The sequence below is a fragment of the Maniola hyperantus genome, chromosome 13 (assembly GCF_902806685.2).
Source record: "Maniola hyperantus chromosome 13, iAphHyp1.2, whole genome shotgun sequence".
NCBI classification, from domain to species: Eukaryota; Metazoa; Arthropoda; class Insecta; order Lepidoptera; family Nymphalidae; genus Maniola; species Maniola hyperantus.
The window spans coordinates 12,373,157-12,399,038 of record NC_048548.1 but is presented as its reverse complement, the minus strand read 5'-3'; the positions used below and the strand labels follow the sequence as shown (position 1 = coordinate 12,399,038).

Here is a 25,882-nt window from a genome sequence, read left to right as displayed (position 1 = left end):
CCTCTTCTTTAATATAGCAAAGTGTCAAGTCTTCACTCGTTGACATAGTATAATCACCAACTACCAGCTTTGCAATTATAGTACGACTCAGGTCGATACCTAGAGGCACGGATCGAAAATCGAATATCATGAAGTAAATGCAACTGTTTCTAACTAAGCATATTTTTTTCTAGATTGAACTTGCAAAGCAATTTACTAAGGAAAATCCCAGTCGAAGCGTTGGAGCCTATGTCGATGTTAGAAGACCTAGACTTGAGCAAAAATGGGATACATGACTTACTCCTAAGGAGAACAGAGTCTAGTTTAACTCTGAGAGCGATAAGGAGGTTGAATTTAAATGGCAATCGGATTCGATCGATTGTTAAAGATTCGTTCCCCGAAGACAATAATATGTAAGTACCTACTATCTAGTCTGGTTAGGTCTGGTGGGAGGCTTCGGCCGTGGCTAGTTACCACCCTACCGGTAAAACCGTGCCGCCAAGCGATTGGTGATGTCGTGTAGAAACCGGAGGGGTAAAGCCTTAATAAAAACTACTATACCCCTTCCAGGTTAGCCCGCTTGCACCAGACTTGCACTTACCACCAAGTGAGATTGCAGTCAAGGGCTAACTGGTATCTGAATAATAATTAAAATGAAGGTTTTGAAAATCCCGAAAAACTCTGATTTGCCGGGATGAAAAGTAGCCTACATCCGTCTCCAGGATGCAAGCTATCTGTGTATCAAAATTTTGACAAAAACTGTTTAACGGATAGGCCGTGAAAAAGTAATAGATAGACAGACATTATGGCATTTATAATATTAGTATGGATGCAATAGAGATAGAAGATACTAGAAGAGAGTCATCAAATAATTTACAAAGCATTAATCCCAATCAGAAAGTGACATCATATTTTTCCTACAATGTCAAACATTGACCTTTCAGAGAGCTCCTGGATTTATCTAACAACATAATTGAGGTGATTGAGGAAGACGCCCTGTTGTCTTGCACGAGTCTAAGAGAATTGAACCTTGCTCAGAACAACATAACGTTCACTTTCGCACTTCCCTCGACGCTGCAGATCGCTATATTGAAGATAAACACTTTGTACCATTGGCCCAAGTTTCCTGGTGGGATCACGTTTGTGGATTTGTCCTACAACCGGTTATCTGCCTTGTATGATGAGGATAATGTGGAGTTTGATAACTTGGAGGTACGTAAGTTCATTTTTCATTTTTTATTCTGACACAAGTTAGCCCTTGCCTGCGATCTCACCTGATGGTACCTAAGTGATTATGCAGTCTAAGATGGAACTGATGCCCTATTAGTGGGACAGTGTGGTGACATTTGGAAGCACCAAATTTCTTAAATCTTGACGGAACTTGATCAGATGCATTTGGATTGCAAAATAGCAGTCTTACTTAGACTGCTAACTGTCCTAGTCTACCAACTGTCCACGCTCTGTGCCCTATTGTACCTACTGACTGCCCAGTCATTCGGCAGTTATGATGTACTCAACTGAAATTTTCTAGTCCATAAACGTTTAAAAAAGTATCTATTTGCCATTGTTTAGTCACATCAAGTGTACCGAAGAAAAATTCCAAAGAAATATGGTAAGGATTGTATGACCTGCAAAACATTATTTCTTATGTTCCATACGAACGATATTAGTGATCAACTTTAAAGTAATCACAAGCATAATGAATTAATATCATTAAAGTCCCGCAAATTGCTAATACGCGTGGCCGCCATTTTAGTGACGTCAGCACTAGACTGAAGTTTCGAGCTAATAGTAGGTATATTTTTATTTCCGCTGACGTCAAAATGACGTCTTTTCGATGTTAATGAGACATGGTTCTAGCGCAATAGCAGTTTGCGGGACTTATACCTACTCACAATATTACTACTGGTCGATTGCGTTTAAACTGCATGAATCATTATTACAATCTCAATTGTGATTGGCTGATTCACGGTATTCTTGTTGCAACAATGCAATATGTAAGCCAATAGTGAGCGAGCATTAACCAAGCAGAGGTGATTGCGATCATAAGCTGCTAAGTACAATGGTACTTAGCTGCCATTTTACCGTACCGTACCGTACCGACAACAATTACCAAAAAATCCCGTTGAGTCACAGTGTTACACAAGGGGGTGTGACTCAACGGGAATAACTCAATCGAGCAGCAGGTTTTCATTTTATGCTAATCTTTTTCAGATTCTCAGCATAGGAGGGAACCAAATAAAAGATTTCTACATCGAGAAGAAACTGCCAAAGCTTTTTAGTTTGGATTTATCATACAACTTTCTGCCTGACGTGCCAAAGTGTTTAAGCACCCAGACCTTTCCCAGACTAGAAGAACTGAGGCTCGACGGCAACCCTATAGAGAGCATCTATTTTAAGAATATTATAGCTTTGAAAAATCTTTACATGAATGATTTGAGTAAACTATATGTGGTAGAAGATAAAGCGTTTAGCAATGTGATTGGTAGAGTGGGAGACGAGAGTTTTTTTGAGCAAGGTTGTTTCTCTCTCTTTCTCTCCAATTGTGCTTCGCTGAGGAGTATAGAGGAAGGAGCGTTTGATGCGACCACCTTATGCATGGTAAGTGCCAAGTGGTTTCTTCGTTCTTATCCGAATCTGCAATTGTTTTTTTTTTCACATAAAGCAACTGTCCTGATCTTTGATGAATGATTACCATCTCTATGATCCTGATCTGATAGGTTAAAGAGTTTGTCCCTAACCGATTGAGGTCAGATTAGAATAAAAAATTCGATTCAAATATCATTAACTCAGATCTAGTATGTATATTTCGACCTGGCTTAATGATTATTACAGTTTTTGCAATTCACGTAGGCTAGTGGACTTTACTTGTGGTTACGTCGGGTACACGGCCATTGCGTAAGTGTGCGTGCATGTCGGACCAATCAGTCGCGAGCAAGCGCTCGCAAACGCACACATTCAGTGTACTTTACTTATACCGATACGACTTAAACACAAGCATGAGCCACTCGCCTTCGTGAATTGCAAGAACTGTATCAGATATTTAGGACAATAATTGGGACCGATGGTTAACGTACTTCTGGCAAGTAGGATAGCGGAAGGTCCAAATGAACCCTCAGTTAGATCACCTAGCGGATGCACTTCAAACAATTTTGACAAGCCGTGAAATGTTAGTCATTTTACTAAGAATTTCTTCTGAGATTCGCAGTTTTTATCACGACATATCTTGAAAAGAGTTGTAGAGAAAACTCGAATTTGCCCGTTCGGAATTCAATTTGTTCTTCTCTTATATTTTAAGTACCTAGATGCATCTTGTCGGTTTATCCATCCTTATTCCTCGTCTAATAGCTAATCTATTGAAGACCAAAGTCTTCGAACAGTGTTGCCAGTGATGACATATGGATCTGAGACATGGTCGCTAACTATGGGCCTCATAAGAAAGCTCAGAGTCACTCAGCGGGCGATGGACTATGCTTGGAGTTTCTCTACGTGATCAAATCAGAAATGAAGAGATCCGTAGGAGAACTAGAGTAACCGACAAAGCTCAACGGGTTGCGAAGCTGAAGTGGCAATGGGCAGGGCACATAGTTCGTACAACCGATAGACGTTGGGGTCCCAAGGTGCTGGAATGGCGACCTCGCACCGGAAGACGGAGCGTTGGAAGACCCCCCACTAGGTGGACGGACAACATCAGACGAGTCGCAGGGAGCCGCCAGGCGGCGCAAGACCGTGGCGTGTGGAAGTCCCTACAAGAAACCTATGTCCAGCAGTGGACGTCTATTGGTTGATGATGATGATGTTCCCTTATCTACTTCTAAGTTCTAATACTTTCTTTTATTTTTTTATTTTGTTTATTTGAAAGTAATCAACAGCGTAAATACATAATTATTATTTAAATTTAAATCTAGGTATAACAGAAGGCCAAAAGAGATTACTTAAAATTATAATTAAACTATTTTAACAGAATAGAGTTAGAATAAATGTAGGTATATACAATAATAAAATAAAATTACAACAGTGTGTGTATGATTGTATGTGTGTGCGTATGCGTGTGTGAGTGTGTGCTTATGAGTATGTGTGAGCGTGTGTGCATGTGTGTGTGTGTGTAAATGGGAGTGTATGATTGCATGCATATTTAGATGTTAGCTACTTTTTTTTTTGTTTTACGATGATAGTTTCATTCACGTTCTATTGTAAATCGATACCAACATTCTCGTTACGAGTCTCCTTGCTAGAAAAATACTGTTTAATAAAACAACCCTTTCCTCTCCAGTTGGACATAAGCAAGAACAACTTAACATCGCTATCGCGGACCCTCCTCGACTGGAAGTCTTTGCCGGAGGGCGCCAACCTGCAGTTCAACCCGTGGCATTGTTCCTGCGACCTGCAGTGGCTGTTGGATGACCTGTTGCCGCAAATGTACCGCGCTAACTCACGACTTCTTGCGGAACTTAGGTAGGTATTTTTTTTTAATAATTTTAAATACTTATCAAAAATTCGTAGTTTTATCGAAACTGCAAAGTGTCGCTACTAGATGGCATTAACAGTAACTTCAGTACTGAATGAACGAACATATTATCACAAAATTCGTCACTGGCAGTAGGTAAGCGAAACCGTGGCCTAGCGGTAAAGGCGTCGGGCGCGAACCCAGAAGACGCAGGTTCAAACCCTGCCGGTTACGCAATTTTTGATATGTAGGTATTTAAAATTTCCTTGAAGTGTAGGTAAAAACACTATCATAAAAATTATAAAAATAAGGTTTTTTATTTGGTTTTCATTAGGGTAAGCCCGCACTGCGAAATTTCAGAGCGTGATTTTTTTCGCAGAATTCTGTGACTTGGGAATGGTATAAACCGTTCGCGCTTATTTTAATATAATAAATAATTATCATAATATATCACAGAATTCTGCGGATAAAATAGCACAGTGAATTTTTTTATTAGTTTAGAGAAGTTTCAAAGTTCATCAAAACACTGATAATAGACTGAGACAGCGTATTTGTACAGCATTGTCTCTGTCGTTGAGACCGACAAAACGTCACATAGGTATGAGTGACAGAGACAATGCTCTACAAAGCCGAAATATCGTTCTAAAGGCAGATGTTCGGTCTGGTGGGAGGCTTCGGCCGTGGCTAGTTACCACCCTACCGGCAAAGCCGTGCCGCCAAGCGATTTAGCGTTCCGGTACGATGCCGTGTAGAAACCAAAGGGGTATGGGTTTAATAAAAACTGCCATACCCCTTCCAGGTTAGCCCGCTATCATCTTAGACTGCATCATCACTTACCATCAGGTGAGATTGCAGTCAAGGGCTAACTTGTATCTGAATAAAAAAAATGTTCATTATTTTCTGCCATAGATGTCTGGCTTAGTTTTAGATTAGAATGATAAATAATAGAATAATAGGTGTAGTATTTATCTAACAGATTTTTATGAATAGTAAATAGTAGTAAGAACCCGAACAGTGTAGTTCCCCGATGTGAACTCTTCCAGGTGTGGTTCCCCGCGAGCATACGAGGGTCTGCGGCTTGTGCACTGGTACAACTGGACCGAGCAGGCGATGTGCACTGATGACCTCAGCATGCGTTCTGGGCCGTATGGCACTTACGTGGTACGTTTAATTTCTATCTAAATATATAAAAGGAAAAGGTGACTGACTGACTGATTTATCAACGCATAGCTGCAACTACTGGACGGATTAGGCTGTAATTTGGCATGCAGATAGCTATTATGACTTGGTTATATGGTTCAAATTTATGTAGTCCACGCGGGTTTAAAAGACAGAGCCTCAATAGCAAAACGGTTAAGGAGCGAACTGAATTCCGAAAGGTCGGCGGTTCAAACCCCACCCGTTGTACTATTGTCCAACCTACTAGTGGCACAAGCTTTACGCTTAGTTAAATGGGCAAATGGGAATATCGGTCATGATTAACACGGCCAATATTCTTTAAATACTTACTGGCCAAGTGCGAGTCAGACTCGCGCACCGCGTTCCGTACTACAGTCGTTTTTTCGACATTTTGCACGATAAATCAAAACTATTATCCATAAAAATGTGTTTTAGAATGCACAGGTATCTAAAGCCCTTTAATATGATACCCCAATTAGTTATAGTCATGTTACTTTAAAAATTGAAAATACTAATTATTTGTTCATGAACACATTTTAATTTTTTTTGTGATGGTACCACAAATTCACTGTTTTCGGATTAATTCCTTTACGTGTGCTACAAGACCTAACTACTTATCTTTCATGATTCTAGATCAACGGGACGTACCCTATAGGTTTTCTTGACAGACACGACGGACAGACAGATAGACAACATAGTAATCCTATGAGGGTTCCTTTTGAGATACGGAACCCTAAAAATTATTCTAGCACTCTTATCAGGTCCCCAATTTTGAGCATAGTTTCAGCGTGAATGCTAACATTCTTATCATATCTATCTGAAATTTCAGGTAGAACAATCCACCGACGGGCTATCAAAAGTGACCTCCCTTACCCTAATCCTAGGAGGCAGCATCATAGTCGCTTTGCTGATCGCGATAGCTCTGGCCGTGTACCTGGTCAGGACCCGTCGAAGATACAGGATCAGGCAGGCGGCGTTGAACAGGAAACGCCAGAGCGCGCTGGACGCTAGAAACAGTAATGGCGCGCAGAAAGAACAGTTTTCTGCTTTGAATAAAGCGTGAAATATCAAATAATCTGCCAATCCACTTTAGACCAGCAGCGTGGTGGACTATGGCTGAAACCCTTTTCATTCCGAGAGGAGACTTGTGCTCAGTAGTGGGTCGGTGCTGGTTGATAATGATAAAGACTATAGGTACCTACAGGTATTTCATGTTACAACATAAGATACCTGTAGGTACCTATACTCTTCCTATATATGGCTGTACCTGTATATGGCTGTACCTGTATATGGCTTGTGCAAATCGGGCACAGGGACGGGATGGCAGAGTATTTTAAATTTATCATCTACTAGATGATGCCCGCGACTTCGTTTGCGTGGTAAATCTACAGTTTTTGAAAATTCCGTGAGAACTATTTAACTTTCCCGGATCAAAAGTAGCCTATGTCTTTCCCCGGGATGCGGGCTATCTCTGTACCAAATTTCATCAAAATCGGTTAAACGGATGGTCCGTGAAAAGCTAGCAGACAGACAGACAGACAGGCGGACAGACAGACACACTTTCGCATTATAATATTAGTATGGATACCATGGAGAAAAACGAAAAGACGAAAAAATTCGTAGCTGCAACGAAAAAATAGTTCCAACGTGTATGGAACCAAAATTCCTGCACCCGATGCTCCAGTGTCAGTCTATTTTTACTGGTCGGAATATTTTGATTGTTTTCCATCAGAAACTATGAGAAGATAATTAATATTATCATTGAACTGTAGGTATTTAAAATCATTGTCAGTATTAATAATAGTTTGTTTAAATTCCTATATAACATTAGAACTCTAATATAAAATTAGACAGACCATCGTCGCTTGCTAGTCAGTTTGCTTGCTTTTTTTATTTTGTAATATATTTATTTTTTACTCAAAGTAGGCGAGGTATAGTACGCGACATGTCGAGACAATCGGGGAGGGGACACACGCACAACCGCACAGTCCCCGCGCTAACCCGGTGCGGGCGTCCCCCCGCCTCATACCCCGATTGCCATCTCAACCTATCGTGGACTCTAAAATAATTTAACGTTTTTTGTAAGTTGAAGTAGTATGATAAATAAATTATTTAAATTATACATTAGGTATATTATGTTGTTGAAGAGAAGAAATAAAATAAAATAACGCATGATTGTTAACTGTTTATTCTTTTACATTTTGAACAAAACAACACGAATACACGATTCTAAATAAATTAGGTACTGATTCCGGTAGGGCCTGATTCTCTTGTACGCAATCTCAAAACTAAACTAAATTAACAGGTCTAAATCTAGTGCTATCCTTTTCCACAAGCAACATTATGAAAGGGATAGCAATAGATTTAGACGTGTCATTTTAGTTTAGTTTAGAGATTGTGTACAACGGAATTAGCCACATTTGTATTACAAAACTGTAAAATTTGTGTAAAAAACGTTATATTTAAGTACGATCGTGTAACGTGTTACCTACCGTAAATAATTTACTTTTATTTTTAAGAATATCACTAGCCATATTGTCCAAAGTTTAGTGTTTTTGTATAAAATAAAGTATTTTTTATGTTTCCATGTGTTTATTTCTTTAACGGGTTCATAACTTTGCGTATTGTAGTCGGTCCGTTCCACTTGCCTTTAATTATTCTCTTCCAGTACAAGTATGGAAATACGTTGTTGTGTAAATACCATACCGAACGCAGCTCTTTACTCTAAAATTAGGAAATTTTTGATTATTATACCTACTTACCTACAATTTGAGAATGTATACAGTGCGACAAGGCTATCTTGGCGCGTGGCGGAAATCGGGACTAACGTTGCCGTTAAGTGGGGACACTCACAATCAATCTTTTGTTCTTGTTTGAATATTCTAAGCCTTTGTTCTCCAACAGCGCCCCCCTGTCAATGTCATTCAAGTGCCAAGAGAGCCTTGTCGCACTGTACATTAGGCTGTTCGGTACTCGTTTTTTTAGAAAATCAAAGAGTTCCCACAAACTCTTTGATTTTCTGGGCTAAAAAAGATTATTCTGTTAGTCTTCAAAACGCAAGCTATCTATCCGCCAGAATTGGAGTCAATTACCTACGGCGGCACTCTCGAGTCTCGTAACTCTCGTCTCCTTGTGTAACACCGACAGTACCTGGCAGGAAATGTTGTACATCGACCTTTCGAAAGAGATAGCGGTTTCGTAAAGCGTTGTCTCTGTCGTTGAGACCGATAAAACGTCACATAGCTAGGTATGAGTGACAGAGACAACGCTCTTTCTAAATGTCAATGTACAATATTTCCTGCCTGCTACTGTACTTAGTTATGGCCGCATGTTGAACGGACGTCGCGGTCGCCACGAGTTTACCACGAGATTCTCTATATACTATGTTACTATTAAGTTTTGTATGGTGTAGTCAGGTATGTTACAGTGTGGACGCCCAAAATTTGGTAGCCCGTATGGCGTCAAGCGAGGATGAGAGGCACAGATACGGTCAGATGCTTAGGCCCATAATGATGAAAAGGGAGAATAGAGAAAAACAAGAAAAAAATAAGAGAGAGCAACCAGAGGGTCAGCACGAAGTAATGTAATATGGTTCCGTGCTGATCTCGCAGAGGGGGAGGTTCTTTTAGTCTGTGCGAGTCGGAGGAGTCCGTTAGGGATTTTTCCTCCTCCTAGGAAAAAAAGAGGTATGTTACCTGATTCCAGGCGAAGGTCTCGCAAGGTTTCTTGTCGTACACGAACTCTGCAAGTATGCCACGCTTAAAGGACGTGAGTATGGGACAGGCGCTGTAGCCGTCGTACTTCGCGATGGGCTCTTTGCCGTACATCGAACGCCACAAGTTCTGCTCTACCACGTAGGTTTGCTTGGCTGTGAAAAATATGCGAGCAAAAATTGGCATCTACACAGGATATTAACTAATATTAAATTGGCTGGCACTCTTATAATATTTATAGCCCAGGGCGATTTATGCAAAATTTGAATGAAACCCCGAAATAAATAACGCAGTTTTGATTTTTGGCACATTATGTTCCTTATGTCCCTAGACATTTCTCCTCAAAAGCCCCTACCCCTAGGACGTCAGAGAACATTACCAGCAGTAATAATAGAAATACAATAAATTCAGATGAAAACAACAATTGCAATGATCGCAATAATATCTACTAGCAAAAGCAAATACGTGGCTTTGGTTTTCTTTAATTTTTTTAATTTTTAAAACATTTCTCAAGGAATACCTATACTCTATGCATGGAATGAAGTAAGTATAGCGCTCTCTCTGTTCCGTAATCCCATACAAATGACAGAGACCAAAATCTTAGTGGATGTTAACTATTTTGAGAGACACCAACCAACATAAACATGTTTTCATAAACATTCGAAAATGTTTTCATAAGAACATTTAACAACGAACTTTTAAACAAGCTGGAAAGACTACAAAACATGTGTATTCGCTTCATCTTCGGCCTACGAAAATATGATCATGTATCAGAGTTCCGTGCTAAACTAAAGTGGCTGCCAGTATCTCGGCGGAGGGAGATGCACGCTTTGTCGCTCCTATATCGTATTCTGTACTACCCTCAAACACCATCATACTTAAAAGAACGGTTTTCCTATCTTGGTGAGAACCATCAGTTCTCCCTCCGCTCCAGCACCGACAATAAGCTTATGACTCCACACAGCCGCACGGTATACTATGGTAACTCTTTCACCACTAACAGTGTCAAGCTCTGGAATTCTCTCCCAGCTGAAATACGTCAGGCGAAATCCTTAAACACCTTCAAAAATCGTTTGAAGAACTATTATTTATCTATGTAAACAGAATTATGTAGTATATTATAGAGATATGTATATGGGTATATATAATTATATTTATTTGTGTATTATTTGAATGTACTGTGTATGTAGTCTAATTTATAATAATAACTAGGGCCATTTTCGGCTGCCGCACCAACCCGTGCTTTCGTGATTCCTTTCGTCAAAGGTTGCCTGGAAGAGATCGCTTTAGCGATAAGGCCGCCTTTGCATGCTACATCTATTAGAATAAGATCCTGTATTGTGTTTTTTCAATGTTTACTTTGTGTTGTGTGCAATAAAGTGTCAATAAATAAAATAAAATAAATAAACATTCGAAATTCAATTTGGAAACATAGTTTCGTTCGTTATTGGTCGGTGTCTCTAAATGGTTAACGCCCACTGAGATTTAGGTCTCTGTCATTTGTATGGGATTACGTAACAGAGACAGCGCTATATCCGTGGAGAGAGTATAGGTATATAGGTAAGTATTTACCAACGGCAGCCGCAGTCTTGCTATTGGGCGTGCTGGTACAGTCTCCGACGCCGTAGATGTTGCAATACCGCCTGTGTTGCAGGGTGTACCGATCCACGTCCAAATACCCTTCTTCATTTGTCAGCTCTTCGCATTTTGTGAGGCAAACGGGTGGTGACATGGGCGGAGTCACGTGGAGAAAGTTGTATGGGAGGGTTATCGTCTAGAAAAAAAATATGCTGAAACCCTATTTGGTAAATATTCCAAGAAAAACCCTATTTGCATAATAAATATCAAATGATTCTTAGATTAAATATTCCTTAATCTAAGAATCGACTAATCTAGTGTTTAAAAACTTTGCCCGTCAAATATAAGTAGGTACTTATTTATTATTATTTAACCCTTTTTTACAGACGCTTAATCACGAAATAATTATCTTGGTTTTGAGAAGAGTTCTACATCTGTAGTTTTGTATAATATCATTTTAAAGCAGATTTTGCTGAAATTGTTGAAGCTGTTTCTAGTCCAAAACACTATCTGACCTGTACCTGAGGAGTAAAGCAGTGCTTAAAGTTCTCTTTATAATTCCGAGCTCCTTAACATTTTTAAGAACACCAAAACTAATTTAACTTTCAATAAAAATTGGATCTTAGCGAATAAACGTGCTTCAAAGAATTACTAACCTGTTCATTACAATCGAGAAATATCGCCCTTTTCGGCATAACCTCTATTAGATCAAGTTTGTAGTTCACTGCAATATCTTTAGTCCAGGCAACTTTAGTCAAAGGCGTGACGTATTTCGGCACTTCGAATAACACATCTTTTGCTGTGTTATATGTTATGTTTGTGGAATTGTGGAGCTTTTTCTGAAATAGAAGTTTCTGAAGAACTTTACGAACGATGACTGGTGGACAAATAACCGCCTCGATTTATCATCACTTGCTTTAACGGTGGAAGAAAAACATCGTGAAGAAACTTTACATGCCTGTGACTTCTTCGTAATGTTCCCAAAGGTGTGTGAACTCTGCCAATCCGCACTTGGCCAGCGTAGTGGACTATGGCCAAACTCTTCTCCTTCTGAGAGGAGACCCGTGCTTAGTAGTGAGGAGTCAGCGATTGGTAGATTTCATGATGATGAATATAAGCAGAGCGTTGGAGCAGAGAACTGGAACTCGTCAGAAAGTTCGAGTTTAAGCGAAAACCTAATACATAGAACGTTTCTTACTTACGAGCGTCCAAGTAGGTAGGTCCTATCCATATGGTACTTAATGGCGTTGTTAGTTATACCCTCCATAAGAGAAAAAAGTACCTTTTTCCAATAATCATGAGCCAGGTACATAATCTTCTGCGCGGCGCCGGAGCATTTCCCTGATTTCTTTGGGAACGTGAATATCCCCAGTCCGCCTCTGAAGTTCTGCACACAGCACCAGCACTTTTGGCAGTGTTCTGCCGAGTATATTGTTGACACGGGGGCTAACGGGTTGTTGAGGGCCTCCTTTAGACCGAGAATCTGGATTTAAAGAAAAATATCGCTTAACAAGCTGATGCGGGATGCCCGCGACTTACCGTAGATTTAGGTTTTTAAAATCCCGTGGGAACTCTTTATTTTTCCGGGATAAAAAGCAGCATATGTCACTCTCCAGGGTTTAACTATACCCAATACCCATGCAAAAAATCACGTCGATCTGTTGCTCCGTTGTGACGTGATTGAAGGACAAACCAGTAAACCAACAAAGCAACAAACAGACACACTTTTGCATTTATAATATGGGTACTTAGTGATCAAGAAAAATCTAAAGGTAAGTATAATTTCCGATAAGTTAAGCCGATATCATACAATACATTGTAGCCAATAATGAGCGAGTATCAACCAATCAGGAGGTGATTGCGATCGTGACATTGTAGCGGCAATCGAGCGCCAGACTAACCTGATCATAGTCATTCTTCAGTCCAACAGCGATCACCATAAAATCATATCTCAGCTTATATCCACAGCCTGTGTACAGCAAGTTGTTGCAAGGATCGAAGTCGTCGACCTTGTCTTGCAACCATAGCACATTTCTCGGTAATATGGACTTGAGCGGTCTATGGCTTTGCGAAAACTTCTTTGCTCCCGCTCCTACTAGTGTAAAAAGCGGCTGGTAGTAATGATTCTGTAAAAAGTATTTAACTTTGTTTAACACTAGCTGATGCCCGCGACTTCGTCCACGTGGATTAGGTTTTCAACAATCCCGTGGGAACTCTTTGGTTTTCCGGGATAAAAGTAAGCCTATGTTACTCTCCAGGTCTTTGACTATATATGATTTTTTTAATCAAAAGAAGTCGTTAGAACTATTTTACTGTGGTATATTCAGGGCGCTCTTTCCCACTGGGCACTCTGGGCACGTGCCCATAGCCCACGATCGATAAGGGGCCCACTAGTCGCTGCCACCAAATCACCAAACTATAAACGACCGACCGATATTTTATTACCGAAAAACCTATTTGATATTTATTTTATATTATCAAAGGTCAAAAAGGCCCTCTTAAACATAGGACCATAGAGATTGTTGACCAGTCACGACTGACTTATATCCGAGCCTTCTTCGTTTTACCTACTCTGCCAAGATCATAGGGGCCCCGTTATTCTAATGTGCCCAGGGCCTCCAATAGGTTAAAGACGGCTCTGCCGTATATTTACCTTATTTGGTTCTACCACGATTATGTCATTTTTGGCAAACTTCTTAGAAAACCGCCAAGCGATGCTACAACCTCCCGAGCCGGCTCCCACTACTAGCAGTTTACATCTAAAATAATATTACATTTTTAGTAGATACACATAATAATATATCTTACGCTATATAAATAAGCTCACGTCAATCAGCTTGATCAAGCAAAACAAATCTACTTCCTTGACCCCCTCGGAAGCTCTACAACTTGACATGAACAATTTGTAAATTACCTACGCCTCTCGGAACGTACAAAGATTTCGATTAATTTGAGTTTTTTGTCAACATGCGACAATTTAAAATAGCTGCGGATGCGTAGAGCATACACCTACGCAGCTGTAAAAACAAAAATATCACCAGATTCTTTAAAAAAAATAACAAAAATCCATTAGCAAATAGTAAAAAAATCGAAACAAAACCAGAAATGGGTTTACCTGAATTCATTTTTATTCGTGTCCAATCCACAATTTAGCTTCAAAGCATTACGTTTACAAACATTGAACGATTTACAAAATGTACCCATTTGACGAAAACCCAAACCCCAAAATTATCGTGTTAGAAACCAAATATTGAGGCTATTTCATTATTATTAATTTTATTGTTGAGTTTGGCAAAATACATGACCAACTTGTTTTGTGTCTTAAGGTACCTGATCAATAAAACTATGTCATCCCATGTAAATAAATCATTTATTACTCGTTTTACATAAAAATCAACCTTGGTAACGAACCGGTATTTTTTGAAACACGCTCGTAGGTGTCAAAAGGTGCACAATCACACAATGGCAATATAGGTAAGTCCAGCAAATTTGCTATTACGCTGGAACCATATCTCATTAACATCGCAATAACTTTATTTTGACGTCAGCCGAAATAAAAATATACCATCAGCTCGAAACTTCAGTCTAGTGCTGACGTCACTAAAATGGCAGCCACGCGTATTAGCATTTTGCGGGACTTATATCTATGTACAGTATCCGGCAGTAAATATTGTACAGTAGCCGGCGAAAAATATTGTACATCGACTTTTAGAGTAAGATTTCGGCTTTGTAAAGCGTTGTCTCTGTCACTCATACTTATCTGACGTTTTGTCGGTCTCAACGACAGAGACAATGCTCTGCAAAACCGCTATCTCTTTCGATTCGATTTGATTTGATTTGATTAAAGGTCGATGTACATTATTTTCTGCCGCGTACTGTACATCGACCTTTAGAAAGAGATAGCGGTTTCGTAGAGCGTTGTCTCTGCCGTTGAGACCGACAAAAAATCGCATAGATAATAGGTATGAGTGACAGAGACAACGCTCTACGACGCCAAAATCTCTTTCTACCGGCTACTGTAGTCTGTATTGTTTCTCGCTATGCGTACACAAACGTACGATTTTCTCTTCATTTTTAGGGTTCCGTATCGGAAGGGTGCCAGCGGAACCCTGTTACTAAGCCTTCGCTGTCCGCCCGTCCGTCTGTCTGTCAGCGGGCTGTATCTCGGGAGGGTTGAAATTTTCAGTGTGTATTTCTATTGTCTCTATAACAAAAAATAATCCATACTTCCATACTAATATTATAAATGCAAAAGTGTGTCTGTCTGCTAGCCTTTCACGGCCCATCCGTTCGACCGATTTTGACGAAATTTGGTACAGATATAGCCTGCATCCCGGGGAAGGACATAGGCTACTTTTTATCCCGGAAAATCAAAGAGTTCCCACGGGATTTTTATATATCCGAATCACGTGGACTTAGTCGCGGGCATCACCTAGTAAAAAATAAAAATGGCCGCCATGATAATTAAAATAAATGAAAAAGTAGGTATGTACATAGTGTTTATTGATTGTCGCGATGGTACGGAAGCCCTTGTGTGTTGCGCAACTGTTTTAAAATAAAATTGTATGAGCTTTGCTCTGATCTGAGCTTTGATCTGGACATTTATAGCTTTGATAAAAATATTCAGTTATTATGTACATATACAACAACATTAATTATATCTAAATACCAAAAAATATAATTCTCATTTTTTTACAACAAAAAAACAATTTTTTCCAAAACTTCACGTAAATTAAATCACAATTTAATTACTTATCTAAAAATGTAAACGGAATCTTTTAAGTATCAACAGACAACAAAATATCAAAAAAAAATAACTTTTTAGCTTACCACCATTAATTGGTATAATTTTTTATCAATGTTTTTTTCAAATAGTGTAATTTGAGTAGTCCGTCATCTATCAAAACTCAATGTCTTACAGCCTCGTGATTAGAAATAAATAACAAAACTTTACAATTATGTAACTCTGTCATAAATTTAATAAAGCGTTTCAAAAGGATTCGACACTTTATTCGTTTATTTTATCTACAAATCTAAATAAATCTCATAAAATCTCTTGTTATTTTACAATATTCATCACAAGTACCTATAGAGTTAAACTCTAGATACAATCTAAATTAATCTTTATTACATGTCATTAGAGTCTAAATATTGATAAAAAAATAAAATATTATTATTATTATTATTTGACAACAGGGTACATAACTTTTCTCACGAACTCAGGGTCTTTGTAATATCATTTCACCATAAAGTTCCAGTATATGAACGAAAACATGCCCTTCTTGTTATATCACATTATGCATACAATCTATATTAGTCTTTATTACATGACAACAGAGTCTATAATTATTTGGCAAAAGGGTTGACGATTTTCCTCACGAACTCGGGGCCGTTGTAGTATCCCTTCACCATAAAGTTCCAGTATAAGAACGGGAACAGGTGTCTCTTCATGTAATACGCCATCACGCTCTCGCGCGCCTGCGAAATTTTTCTACTTTAGTTAAGGTGAAAGACAATTGTCTGCCCGCGAAATTCAAATTTAATTTGGTTTTTCGCAATTTGTAAACTAATACGACAAAGTAGGCTTATGGCATTCAAATTGAGCCCCTAGCAGTATCATCTTCACAGGCTTACATAAAAATCTTTACTGAAAGTGTCCAGTTTAAGAAATCAGTCAAAATAATGAGTTTGACTTGAGCTACTCACAAATTAGTCATTATTTTGACTAATTTCTTAAACTGGACACTTTCCTGCTAGGGGCTCAATTTGAATGCCATAAGTCTACTTTGTCGCATTAGTTTACAAATTGTGAAAAACCAAATTAAATTTGAATTTCGCGGGCAGACCCGTGTCTTGGTCCTTAAAGCTGTCTATACAGTGCGACAAGGCTATCTTGGCGCGTGGCGAAAATAGGAACTAGCGTTGCCGTCAAGTGTCCCCTTCGTTCCGCTGTCAATGTCATTCAAGTGCCAAGAGAGCCTTGTCGCACTGTACCTTGTCTAATATAGGATGGTGATTTTGACATCTCACAGGTAGGGATGACGTAGTGTATAATCGTTAATGCACATATTCGATTATCGATTATTATCCCCATAGAATTTGGAATCGATAGCTATATGGTCAGATTTTAATATATAACAATTTTTAGGGTTCCGTACCTCAAAAGGAAAAACGGAAACCTTATAGGATCACTTCGTTGTCTGTCTGTCTGTCTGTCAAGAAACCTATAGGATAGGGTACTTCCCGTTGATCTAGAATCATGAAATTTGGTAGCTAGGTCTCATAGCACATGATGATGAACCTGCAAAGCAATTTGAACTCTATTACCTGGTTGATAGGCAAGGTTTCCCTGGGCACGCCGTCGTATATGAACTCTGCCATCACGCACGTGTTGTATGACGTCACGAGCGGGCATGCGCCGTAGCCGTCGTACTTTTCCTTCGGATTGTCCTTCTTCATTGTATTTAGGAGGTTTTGTTCTAGCACGTAGCCTTGTTTCGCTGTAAAATCCATACTATAATATTATTACAAATGCAAAAGTGTGTCTATATGCTAGCTTTTCAAATGCGGAACATCCGCATCAATTTAGACATCCGCGTCAATTAATGCGGAGCTTTTCTGGATGCGGATTTATATTTACAACAAGTAACGACCAGCAAAGAAAGTGGGCGGGGCCAGAGTGGCGCGTGCTTCGCGCTAGTTGAGTCGTTCGCTAACTGACCAATCAAAAATTGTACAATGGTACCCAACAGGGGTGTTACGGATATTCGCACCCGCATCCGCAAATGCGTAACATTCGGATTAATTCAGACATCCGCATCCGCATCCGCGGATGTGAACTTCTAATAATCTGCATCCGCGGATGTCAAAATATTGGCATCCGCAACAACCCTAGTATGTACTGTAATAAAATAATGTTAGCGATTTGAAAAATTGTCAGCTTACCAATAGCAGCGGCAGTCTTGCTGTTGGGCGTGTTCGTACAGTCTCCGATGCCGTATATATTGGGGTACTTGGTGTGCTGCAGAGTGTATTTGTCGACGGTCAAATACCCCGTCTCGTCCACCAGCTCTCTGCTCTGTTGCAGGAAGTCGGGCGTCTTCATTGGCGGAGTCACGTGTAGGTTATGTCAACTTACCAATAGCTGCGGCAGTCTTGCTGTTGGGCGTGTTCGTACAGTCTCCGATGCCGTATATATTGGGGTACTTGGTGTGCTGCAGAGTGTATTTGTCGACGGTCAAATACCCCGTCTCGTCCACCAGCTCTCTGCTCTGTTGCATGAAGTCGGGAGTCTTCATTGGCGGAGTCACGTGTAGGTTATATCAACTTACCAATAGCAGCGGCAGTCTTGCTGTTGGGCGTGTTCGTACAGTCTCCAATGCCGTATATATTGGGGTACTTGGTGTGCTGCAGAGTGTATTTGTCGACTGTCAAATACCCCGTCTCGTCCACCAGCTCTCTGCTCTGTTGCAGGAAGTCGGGCGTCTTCATTGGCGGAGTCACGTGTAGGATGTCGTAGCGTTGGGTTGTTACCTACAAAATACAGGAGACGAATTTGAACTTCTTTTGAGGGTTTGAATCTGTAAATAGTATAGTAGTGTTGCCAAATCAAACTCGGCTGGGCAGCGTTCGGGAAGCTTCGAGATGTCTTCTCGTCAATTTCTCAAACTCAAAAATTCCTGTGTTGGAAAGCCAAAGTCTTTGAACAGTGCGTGTTGCGAGTGATGACATATGGAGTATGGACCTGGGACATAGTTGCTGTGGGCCTCATAAGAAAAGTAGAGTCACTCAGCGGGCGATGGAAAGAGTTATGGTTGGAGTTTCCCTTCGAGATCAATTTAGATATGAAGAGATTCATAGTAACTGCCACAACTCAACGGGTTGTGAAGCTGAAGTGGCAATGGCAGGGCCTATCTTTTTTCCCAAGGAATAGTCTTGGTCTTCTAGTTGAGCTTGATTTTTTTTTGACCACGTTGATGGTATGCTATCCTTTTCAGCAAGAAGCAATGTGTTAAAGTATCAGTTACCTTATCCTAGTAGGTAGTGAAGAACACAGTTTCCTTCTTGTCTGACCTTGCTTGATATTGGTATTCTTTTCTGCGGGGAGCATTATGAAAGGGATAGCACCAGTATTACCTTATTCTTCATCTTCGCAAGCTATGAAGAACACAGCTTCCTTCTTGTCAGGCCGTACTTCCTTGAGTACGGTCTTGTAGTTCAGCCCAATCTTCTGCTGCGGCAATTTGATGTTATCCATCCTTTTCTTCAGGGAACAATGTGAAAGGGATAGCATCAGTATTACCTTATCCTCGCAGGCGATGAAGAACACAGCTTCCTTCTCGTCCGACCTTACTCTATTTTGAAGACAATGCTATCTTTTTACACAGCGAACATTATGAATGGGATAGCACCAATATATTCCATCCATCCATCCATCAGCCTGTTTGCGTCCACTGCCGGACATAGGCCTTTCCAAGAGCGCGCCACCAATATATTACCTTATCCTTATCTTCGCAAGCCGTGAAGAACACAGCTTCCTTCTTGTCAGGCCTTACTTCCTTGAGCACGGTCTTGTAGTTGAGCTTAATTTTCTTCCGTTCCGCTATTTTGAGGAGTACGTCCGCGTATTTCTTCACGCCGAATATCACGGGCAAGCACGTGTTGTAAGTGATGTTGGATTTTGATCGCACGTTTGACTGGAAAGATAGAAAATTAAATGCAGACAGATAGTAAGATGAAATGGCAAAAGAAAAAAACATTAGTGAAAAAAAACCAGTCGTCGCAAGAAGGGTTCCATACCATCGTACAAGGTATGTCTAACACTTTAAAGTAGAATACTGCAAGTTAATGACGGACTGCGCCATCTATATTATGTGATTTAGTAAATTAATATTTTTGTGAACATATTTTGTGATGTAGTAACCACAAATTCACGGTTTTCGGATTTTCCCTTTACTATTGTGCTATAAGACTTACCTACCTACCAAATTTCATGATTCTAGGTCAATGGGAAGTAGCCTATAGGTTTTCTTGATAGACACGACAGACAGACGGACAGACGGACTGACAACAAAGTGATCCTATCATCATCATCAACCGATAGAAGTCCACTGCTAGACATAGGTCTCTTGTAGGGACTGCCACACGCCACGGTCTTGCGCCGCCTGAATTCAGCGGCTCCCTGCGACTCGTCTGATGTCATCCGTCCACCTAGTGGGGGGTCTTTCAGCTGCGTCTTCCGGTGCGAGGTCGCCATTCCAGCACCAGTGATCCTAAAAGGGTTCTTTTTTCCTTTTGAGGTATGGAACCCTAAAAAGCTTAAATATAAATAGAAAAATGCTTTTGAATCGTCAAGTGAGTCTACCATGTGGTTTTTGAAAATCCATCAACGCATAACTAAGAAAATGATTGAACTTCGGACTTCCTGATATCAACAATCTAATTGCGTATTTTTGCTATCAGATGCAGTAACTATAGTTAACGATCCCCGATAAGATTACCATGTAGATAATTAAAAAATAAGCCGCGATAGCCTAGTGGTTAAAACGTTCGTTTCATAATCGGGAGATCGGGAGTTCGATCCTGGGCACGCAGCTCTAACTTTATGTCTGTTATGTGAGTTTTAAGCAATTAAATATCACTTGCTTTAACGGTGAAGGATAACATCGTGAGGAAATCTGCACGCCTGAGAGTTCTCCATGTTCTCAAAGGTGGGCCAGCATGGCAGACTATGGCCTAAAATATTCTCACTCTGAGAGGCGGCCCATACTCAGTAGTGAACCCGTTTAAAAAAAATCGTAATGCTTTTGTTCTATAGGTGTTTAAAAAACAATGAAACAGTTATATTATTATAATTGTTATATGAAAGAATTTTCAAAACAAATGCTAATAATGGTAATGGGTCGTAAGCGTATTTTTCCTATGAGATAGATATTCACTGGTATTGTTTAATTCGATTGTTATAGTAATAGTAGGTATATATCGATGATTATGTAATTATGATTAAAGAGCGCGGATTTGACCTGCAGCTCGCTCCAGCAATGCGCGGGAATTCAACCTTCTTTAATACGTGGCACAATATTGTACCATGCACTATACTGCACGCTACTTCTTAAGGTCGTCAGTCCATCGAGTTAGAGGTCGCCCACACAGACACTGCGCTTGCCTATACGCGGTCTCCACTCCAGAACACGTCTGCCCCAGCGGCCATCGGTTCTGCGGCAGACGTGGCCTGCCCACTGGCACACTTCATCTGGCTAATTCGTTGAGCCATGTCAGTCACTTTGGTTCTCCGACGGATTTCCTCGTTATAGATTTTGTCCCTCGGAGAGACATACAACATCAACATAGCCCGCTCCATGCAAGTACCGAACGGGCGCCCTCCCTCGATTCGGTCCATATAACCGAGAGGTGGAGCCATGGGAGGTAGAGGGTTGTCCCAGCCCACTCCATAGCACGCTGAGCGACTTTGAACTTGTGGACAAGGTGTCAGTGTCCACGTCTCAGCGCCATACGTCATCACAGGTAGTACACACTCATGAAAGACTTTCGTCTTTAGGCTTTGCAGTATCGACGAATTGAAGACTTGACGCAATTTTGATAAGCTTACCTTATTGAAATACGCATCAGCCATATAAGCAATCTTCTGCGGCGCCCCGGGACACTTGATAGGCGTATCTGGATATGTGAATATAGCATCGCCGCCTTTGAAGTTCCTTATGTCGTTCCACGTCTTCTCGCAGTAGTCGGATGCGAATATCGTCGACACGCCGCTATTCTTGTCTTTCAGTGATTCTGTCAGACCAGGTACCTGGAGAAAAGTTCAGTTAGGAAAATTGAATTAGCATCAATAGCTCAACGGTTAAGAAGGGGACTGAAATCTGAAAGGTCGCCGGATCAAACCCAACCCGTTGCACTATTGTCGTACCTAGTCCTAGCATAAGCTAGTCGTCGTAAGCTTTACGCTTACGATGGGAAAGGAGAGTATTTGTCATGATGAACATGGCTAATATTCTCTTTATAAAAAACAAAAACAACAAAACAATTTCAGTCTTAGGCGCCGTCCTATTGTCATCGTCATCGCTCGTGCGATGATGCGATGCGATTTCATCGTGCGATGATCTTCAATAGGACATTCAGTAGAACACAATTTGTTTGAACGCACGGGACGCGAGATCATTTTCGTCGGACGCACGCATCATCGCACGAGCGATGACAATAGGACGGCGCCTTATTCATAAAAGTTTATAGAAGCTTTACTAGCTTGTTATGAGCAAAGTTCTCAAAAACATCATTCATAAACGTTCAATAGTGCTATAGCGTATAAGTATTCAATTACGGCTCTGTAACTTAAAACAGGGTGATCCCTACTACAAACCCTTATTAAATTTTATGCGTTATAAGCATGTTCTTCTTAGCGTCTATGCTAAGCGCTGAGTCTTGGGGCCACTTGGCCGAGCACGGATCGCGTTGCCGTATTGCTATCTCCATCACATGAGCTATGTGCGAGAGAAAGGCGACTAACCTTAGCGTAATCATTGACCAATCCCACAGCAACGACCAGGTATTCATAACTGATCGTGTCCCCTTTCGCAGTAGTAAGCACGTTCTTCTTAGGGTCTATACTAAGCGCCGAGTCTTGGAGCCACTTGGCCGCGGATGGGAGCACGGATCGCGCTTGCCGTCGAGTGGCCGAGAGGGACGTCACTCCCGCACCGACCAGCGTGAAGAGAGGTTGGTAGTAGTGGTCCTGATAACAAATATTAACACTAGGTAAAATAGGTAAATAGTCATACTTAGCAAATACGGGCTATCCCTCTACTAGGTGGAGGCATGATAATCTTAATCTAAATATATAAAACAAAATGACTGACTGACTGACTGATCTATCAACGTACAGCTCAAACTACTGGACGGATCAGGCTGAAAGACATGCAGATAGCTATTATGACATATAAGGTATCCGCTAAGAAAAGATTTTTGGAAAATTTTACCGCTAAGGGGGTGAAGTAGGGGGTTTGAAATTTGTGTTGTCCACGCGCACGAAGTCGCGAGCATAAGCTAGTTGCTTATATAGGTAACTAGTAACATAAGTGATAACAAGATTATTTATCTGGTAATTAAAGTGACCTTCGCGACTCACGAACAATGCGATGAAGTTAGCAACCGTTTGCGATTTAACTATCGTAAATAAATCGTTGTTATTTACGCCCGGCGCTGATAAAACTGCAGATTACAAATATACCTACCTAGTACCTACCTACTATAGTTACCTACTTGATACTAATAACTAAAGGTACTGCATTATCTTATATCTATCTATATATAATACAGTCAGCAACAAAGCTAGGTTTGCACTCACCAGTACAAGCGACTATGGGCGGGTGCAAACGTAGCTTTGTTGCTGACCCTACATATAAAAGGAAAAGCTGACTGACTGATCTATCAATGCACAGCTCTAACTACTGGACGGATCAGGCTAAAGTTGGCATGCAGATAGCTGTTATGACGTATACATTCGATAAGAAAGGATTTCAGAAAATTCAACTACAAAATAGGGGATTGAAATGGTAGTCCACATGGGTATTTTTGCATGGATATAGTTAAAGACCAGGAGAGTGACATATAGGCTACTTTTATCCCGGAAAATCGTAGAGTTCTCACGAGATTTAAGGGCGGAAAAAGTAGCGGGCATCAGCTAGTAATTTATAAAGCTTACATGCAATAACTCAAGAGCAAGTTACTATTTATCAATTAGTTAAGTTAGGTGGTATATTTGCTCAATGATGTAAGTATTGTACACTCAACTATACAGATTTCTAACTAAATAAATACTTGTTTTACTATTTGAAGAGTGGCTATGTGAGGGATGTCCCCCAGATACAAAGAAAACGGTAAACAAAAAACCGGCCAAGTGCGAGTCAGGCTCGCGCACCGAGGGTTCAGTACTACAGTCGTATTTTTTCGACACTGCACGATAATTCAAAAACTATGATGCATAAAAATAAATAAAAATCTGTTTAGAATGCACATGTGAAGCCCTTTTATATGATACCCTACTTGAATACTTCACTTCTAAAATTGAAAATACTAATTATTATTAGTTCATGAACTCAATTAAATTTTTTTTGTTTGATGTGGGCCTAAATTCACAGTTATCAAATTTTTTTCCCCTTATGTCTGCTTTAAGACCTACCTACCTGCAAAATTTCATGATGCTAAGTTAACTGGAGGTTTCCTGACAGACAGACAGACAGACATACAAAGTGATCCTATAAGGGTTCCGTTTTTCCTTTTGAGGTACGAATGATGCCCTAAAAAGACCTTCAAAAAAGTTACAATCCTCAGTGTATACATTATCACATATTCATTAAGATTTATCCTACAAAAACATGCAGTGTTAATAAGGTTAGCTTTTAAAAAGTAAATCATTGTTTCTTCTCAGATTTCCAAAACTCTGGGGACCCTATAATAAGAATAGGTTTGAGTAAATAAAAGTGAAATCTACTTACTGAACTTGGCTCTAGCACAATGACGGAGTCTTTCTTCAGCTTCCTGGCAAACTTGGCTGCCATGGAGCACCCCCCCGATCCTCCGCCCACCACCAATAGCTTACATCTGAAATTTCAGATATTAATCAATCAGTGCCCATACTATAAATGCGAAAGTGTGTTTGTTTGTTGGTTTATCCTTCAATCACGTCGCAACGGAGCAGAGGATCTAGGTGATTTTTTACATGGGTATAGTTAAAGACCTGGCATAGGCTAATTTTTAACACAGGAAATTAAAGAGTTCCCATGGGATTTTTAAAAACTGTAAGCGTACGAAGTTGCAGGCATCAGCTAGTTTTTATTTATTTATTTTTTATTCAGTTACAAGTTAGCCCTTGACTGCATTCTCACCTGGTGGTAGGTGACGATGCAGTCTAAGATGGAAGTGGGCTAACCTGGAAGGGGTATTACAGTTTTTAATAAACCCATGCCCCTTTGGTTTCTACACAGCATCGAACCGGAACGCTAAATCGCTTGGCGGCACGGCTTTGCCGGTAGGGTGGTAACTAGCCATGGCCGAAACCAGACCAGACAGAGACCTGACCAGAAATTATAAAATTCCAAATCCCTGCCAAGAATCGAACCCAGGACCTCCAACTAATAAGATCACCGCGCTTACCACTGCGCCAGGGAGCTCTTCATAATTAAGACTTTACTTGAGAAAATTGACCAATATATTTGAGAGAGAGACATTTATTTACGAGACATTTCACTGTGGGTAATAGACACATTAGATGACAGAAGGGCTAGCACATTTATTGCGCAAAGGCCTGGCTGTCCAGTGCGGAAATGTAGACAGTATTCTTGGCACCAATCCACGCTTGGCATGATTTGTACAGTAATTAGATAAGTACTTTAAGTTTAATTGTAACATTTCAACTTTTAAAAATACTTAATATTATTTAAGTACAAATATCAAACAATTTAACATTTGTTTAATTGATTTAAAAAGTTTAATACTTACTAGCAGGAATAAAATAGAAAAAAGCAAAAGTATTCCATAATAATATTATTTTAATGTGAAAGTGTCTATCTCCCTATCTGTTATATACCTACTATAATTTGAACCATGTTTTTAAAGATTGATGTTATAGGAAAAAATTGAAACCAAGCCCATCTGATGTCCCTTGGGACATCGTTGTACTGGATAGATAGAATGGATATCAAATGATAAAATAACTTACGAATAATTAGCATTATTATTAGCTGATACAGAAAATGTCCTAATTATTCCTGATGTTGCACTTATAGATGAAAGCTTACACAGTATGTTATTCATATTACACAAAAAGTTTAGTTCGATTCAAAATATAAATATAATATTACACAATACACAGCACACTCGTCGCGTACGCGCTACGCCCGCTACGCAATACGCAATGAAAATCATGAAGAAAATAATGAAATTTTTTATTTGAATCAAGTGTTAACTGTTA

General features: G+C 40.0%; 2 protein-coding genes across 2 annotated transcripts in view; one reads left to right on the top strand and one right to left on the bottom strand.

Annotated features, from left to right (window-relative positions):
* Nucleotides 1-8,190, top strand: part of LOC117987964 (carboxypeptidase N subunit 2-like) — a 16,347-nt gene extending 8,157 nt beyond the window's left edge. The window contains exons 3-8 of the mRNA XM_034975050.2: nucleotides 174-392; nucleotides 924-1,191; nucleotides 2,194-2,580; nucleotides 4,253-4,434; nucleotides 5,470-5,587; nucleotides 6,435-8,190. Coding sequence (XP_034830941.1) covers nucleotides 174-392; nucleotides 924-1,191; nucleotides 2,194-2,580; nucleotides 4,253-4,434; nucleotides 5,470-5,587; nucleotides 6,435-6,668 — 1,408 coding nt within the window. The 3' untranslated portion in view covers nucleotides 6,669-8,190. The remainder of the gene's footprint in view (nucleotides 1-173; nucleotides 393-923; nucleotides 1,192-2,193; nucleotides 2,581-4,252; nucleotides 4,435-5,469; nucleotides 5,588-6,434) is intronic.
* On the bottom strand, nucleotides 8,184-25,882 carry Sqor (Sulfide quinone oxidoreductase). Its single transcript, XM_034975051.2, has 15 exons — nucleotides 25,631-25,882; nucleotides 24,408-24,513; nucleotides 22,421-22,645; nucleotides 21,506-21,706; nucleotides 19,395-19,592; nucleotides 18,228-18,429; nucleotides 17,224-17,396; nucleotides 17,137-17,147; nucleotides 13,550-13,655; nucleotides 12,798-13,022; nucleotides 12,179-12,379; nucleotides 11,553-11,735; nucleotides 10,891-11,092; nucleotides 9,301-9,473; nucleotides 8,184-8,329 (listed from the first exon to the last, which is right to left on the bottom strand). The coding sequence occupies exons 1-15, from the start codon at nucleotides 25,723-25,725 to the stop codon at nucleotides 8,198-8,200; spliced, it is 2,433 nt and encodes an 810-aa protein (XP_034830942.1). The 5' UTR covers nucleotides 25,726-25,882; the 3' UTR covers nucleotides 8,184-8,197.

Bases quoted from the DNA above. Each gene is read 5' to 3' on its own strand.
- Sqor (XM_034975051.2), bottom strand. From the start codon at position 25,725: ATGAATAACATACTGTGTAAGCTTTCATCTATAAGTGCAACATCAGGA. The intron at 18,430-19,394 runs GTAATATATTGG...TGTATTTTGTAG, and splicing joins CTTGCGAAGATAAGGATAAG to GTAACAACCCAACGCTACGA. The intron at 11,736-12,178 runs GTACTTTTTTCT...CTTCTATTTCAG, and splicing joins CTCATGATTATTGGAAAAAG to AAAAAGCTCCACAATTCCAC.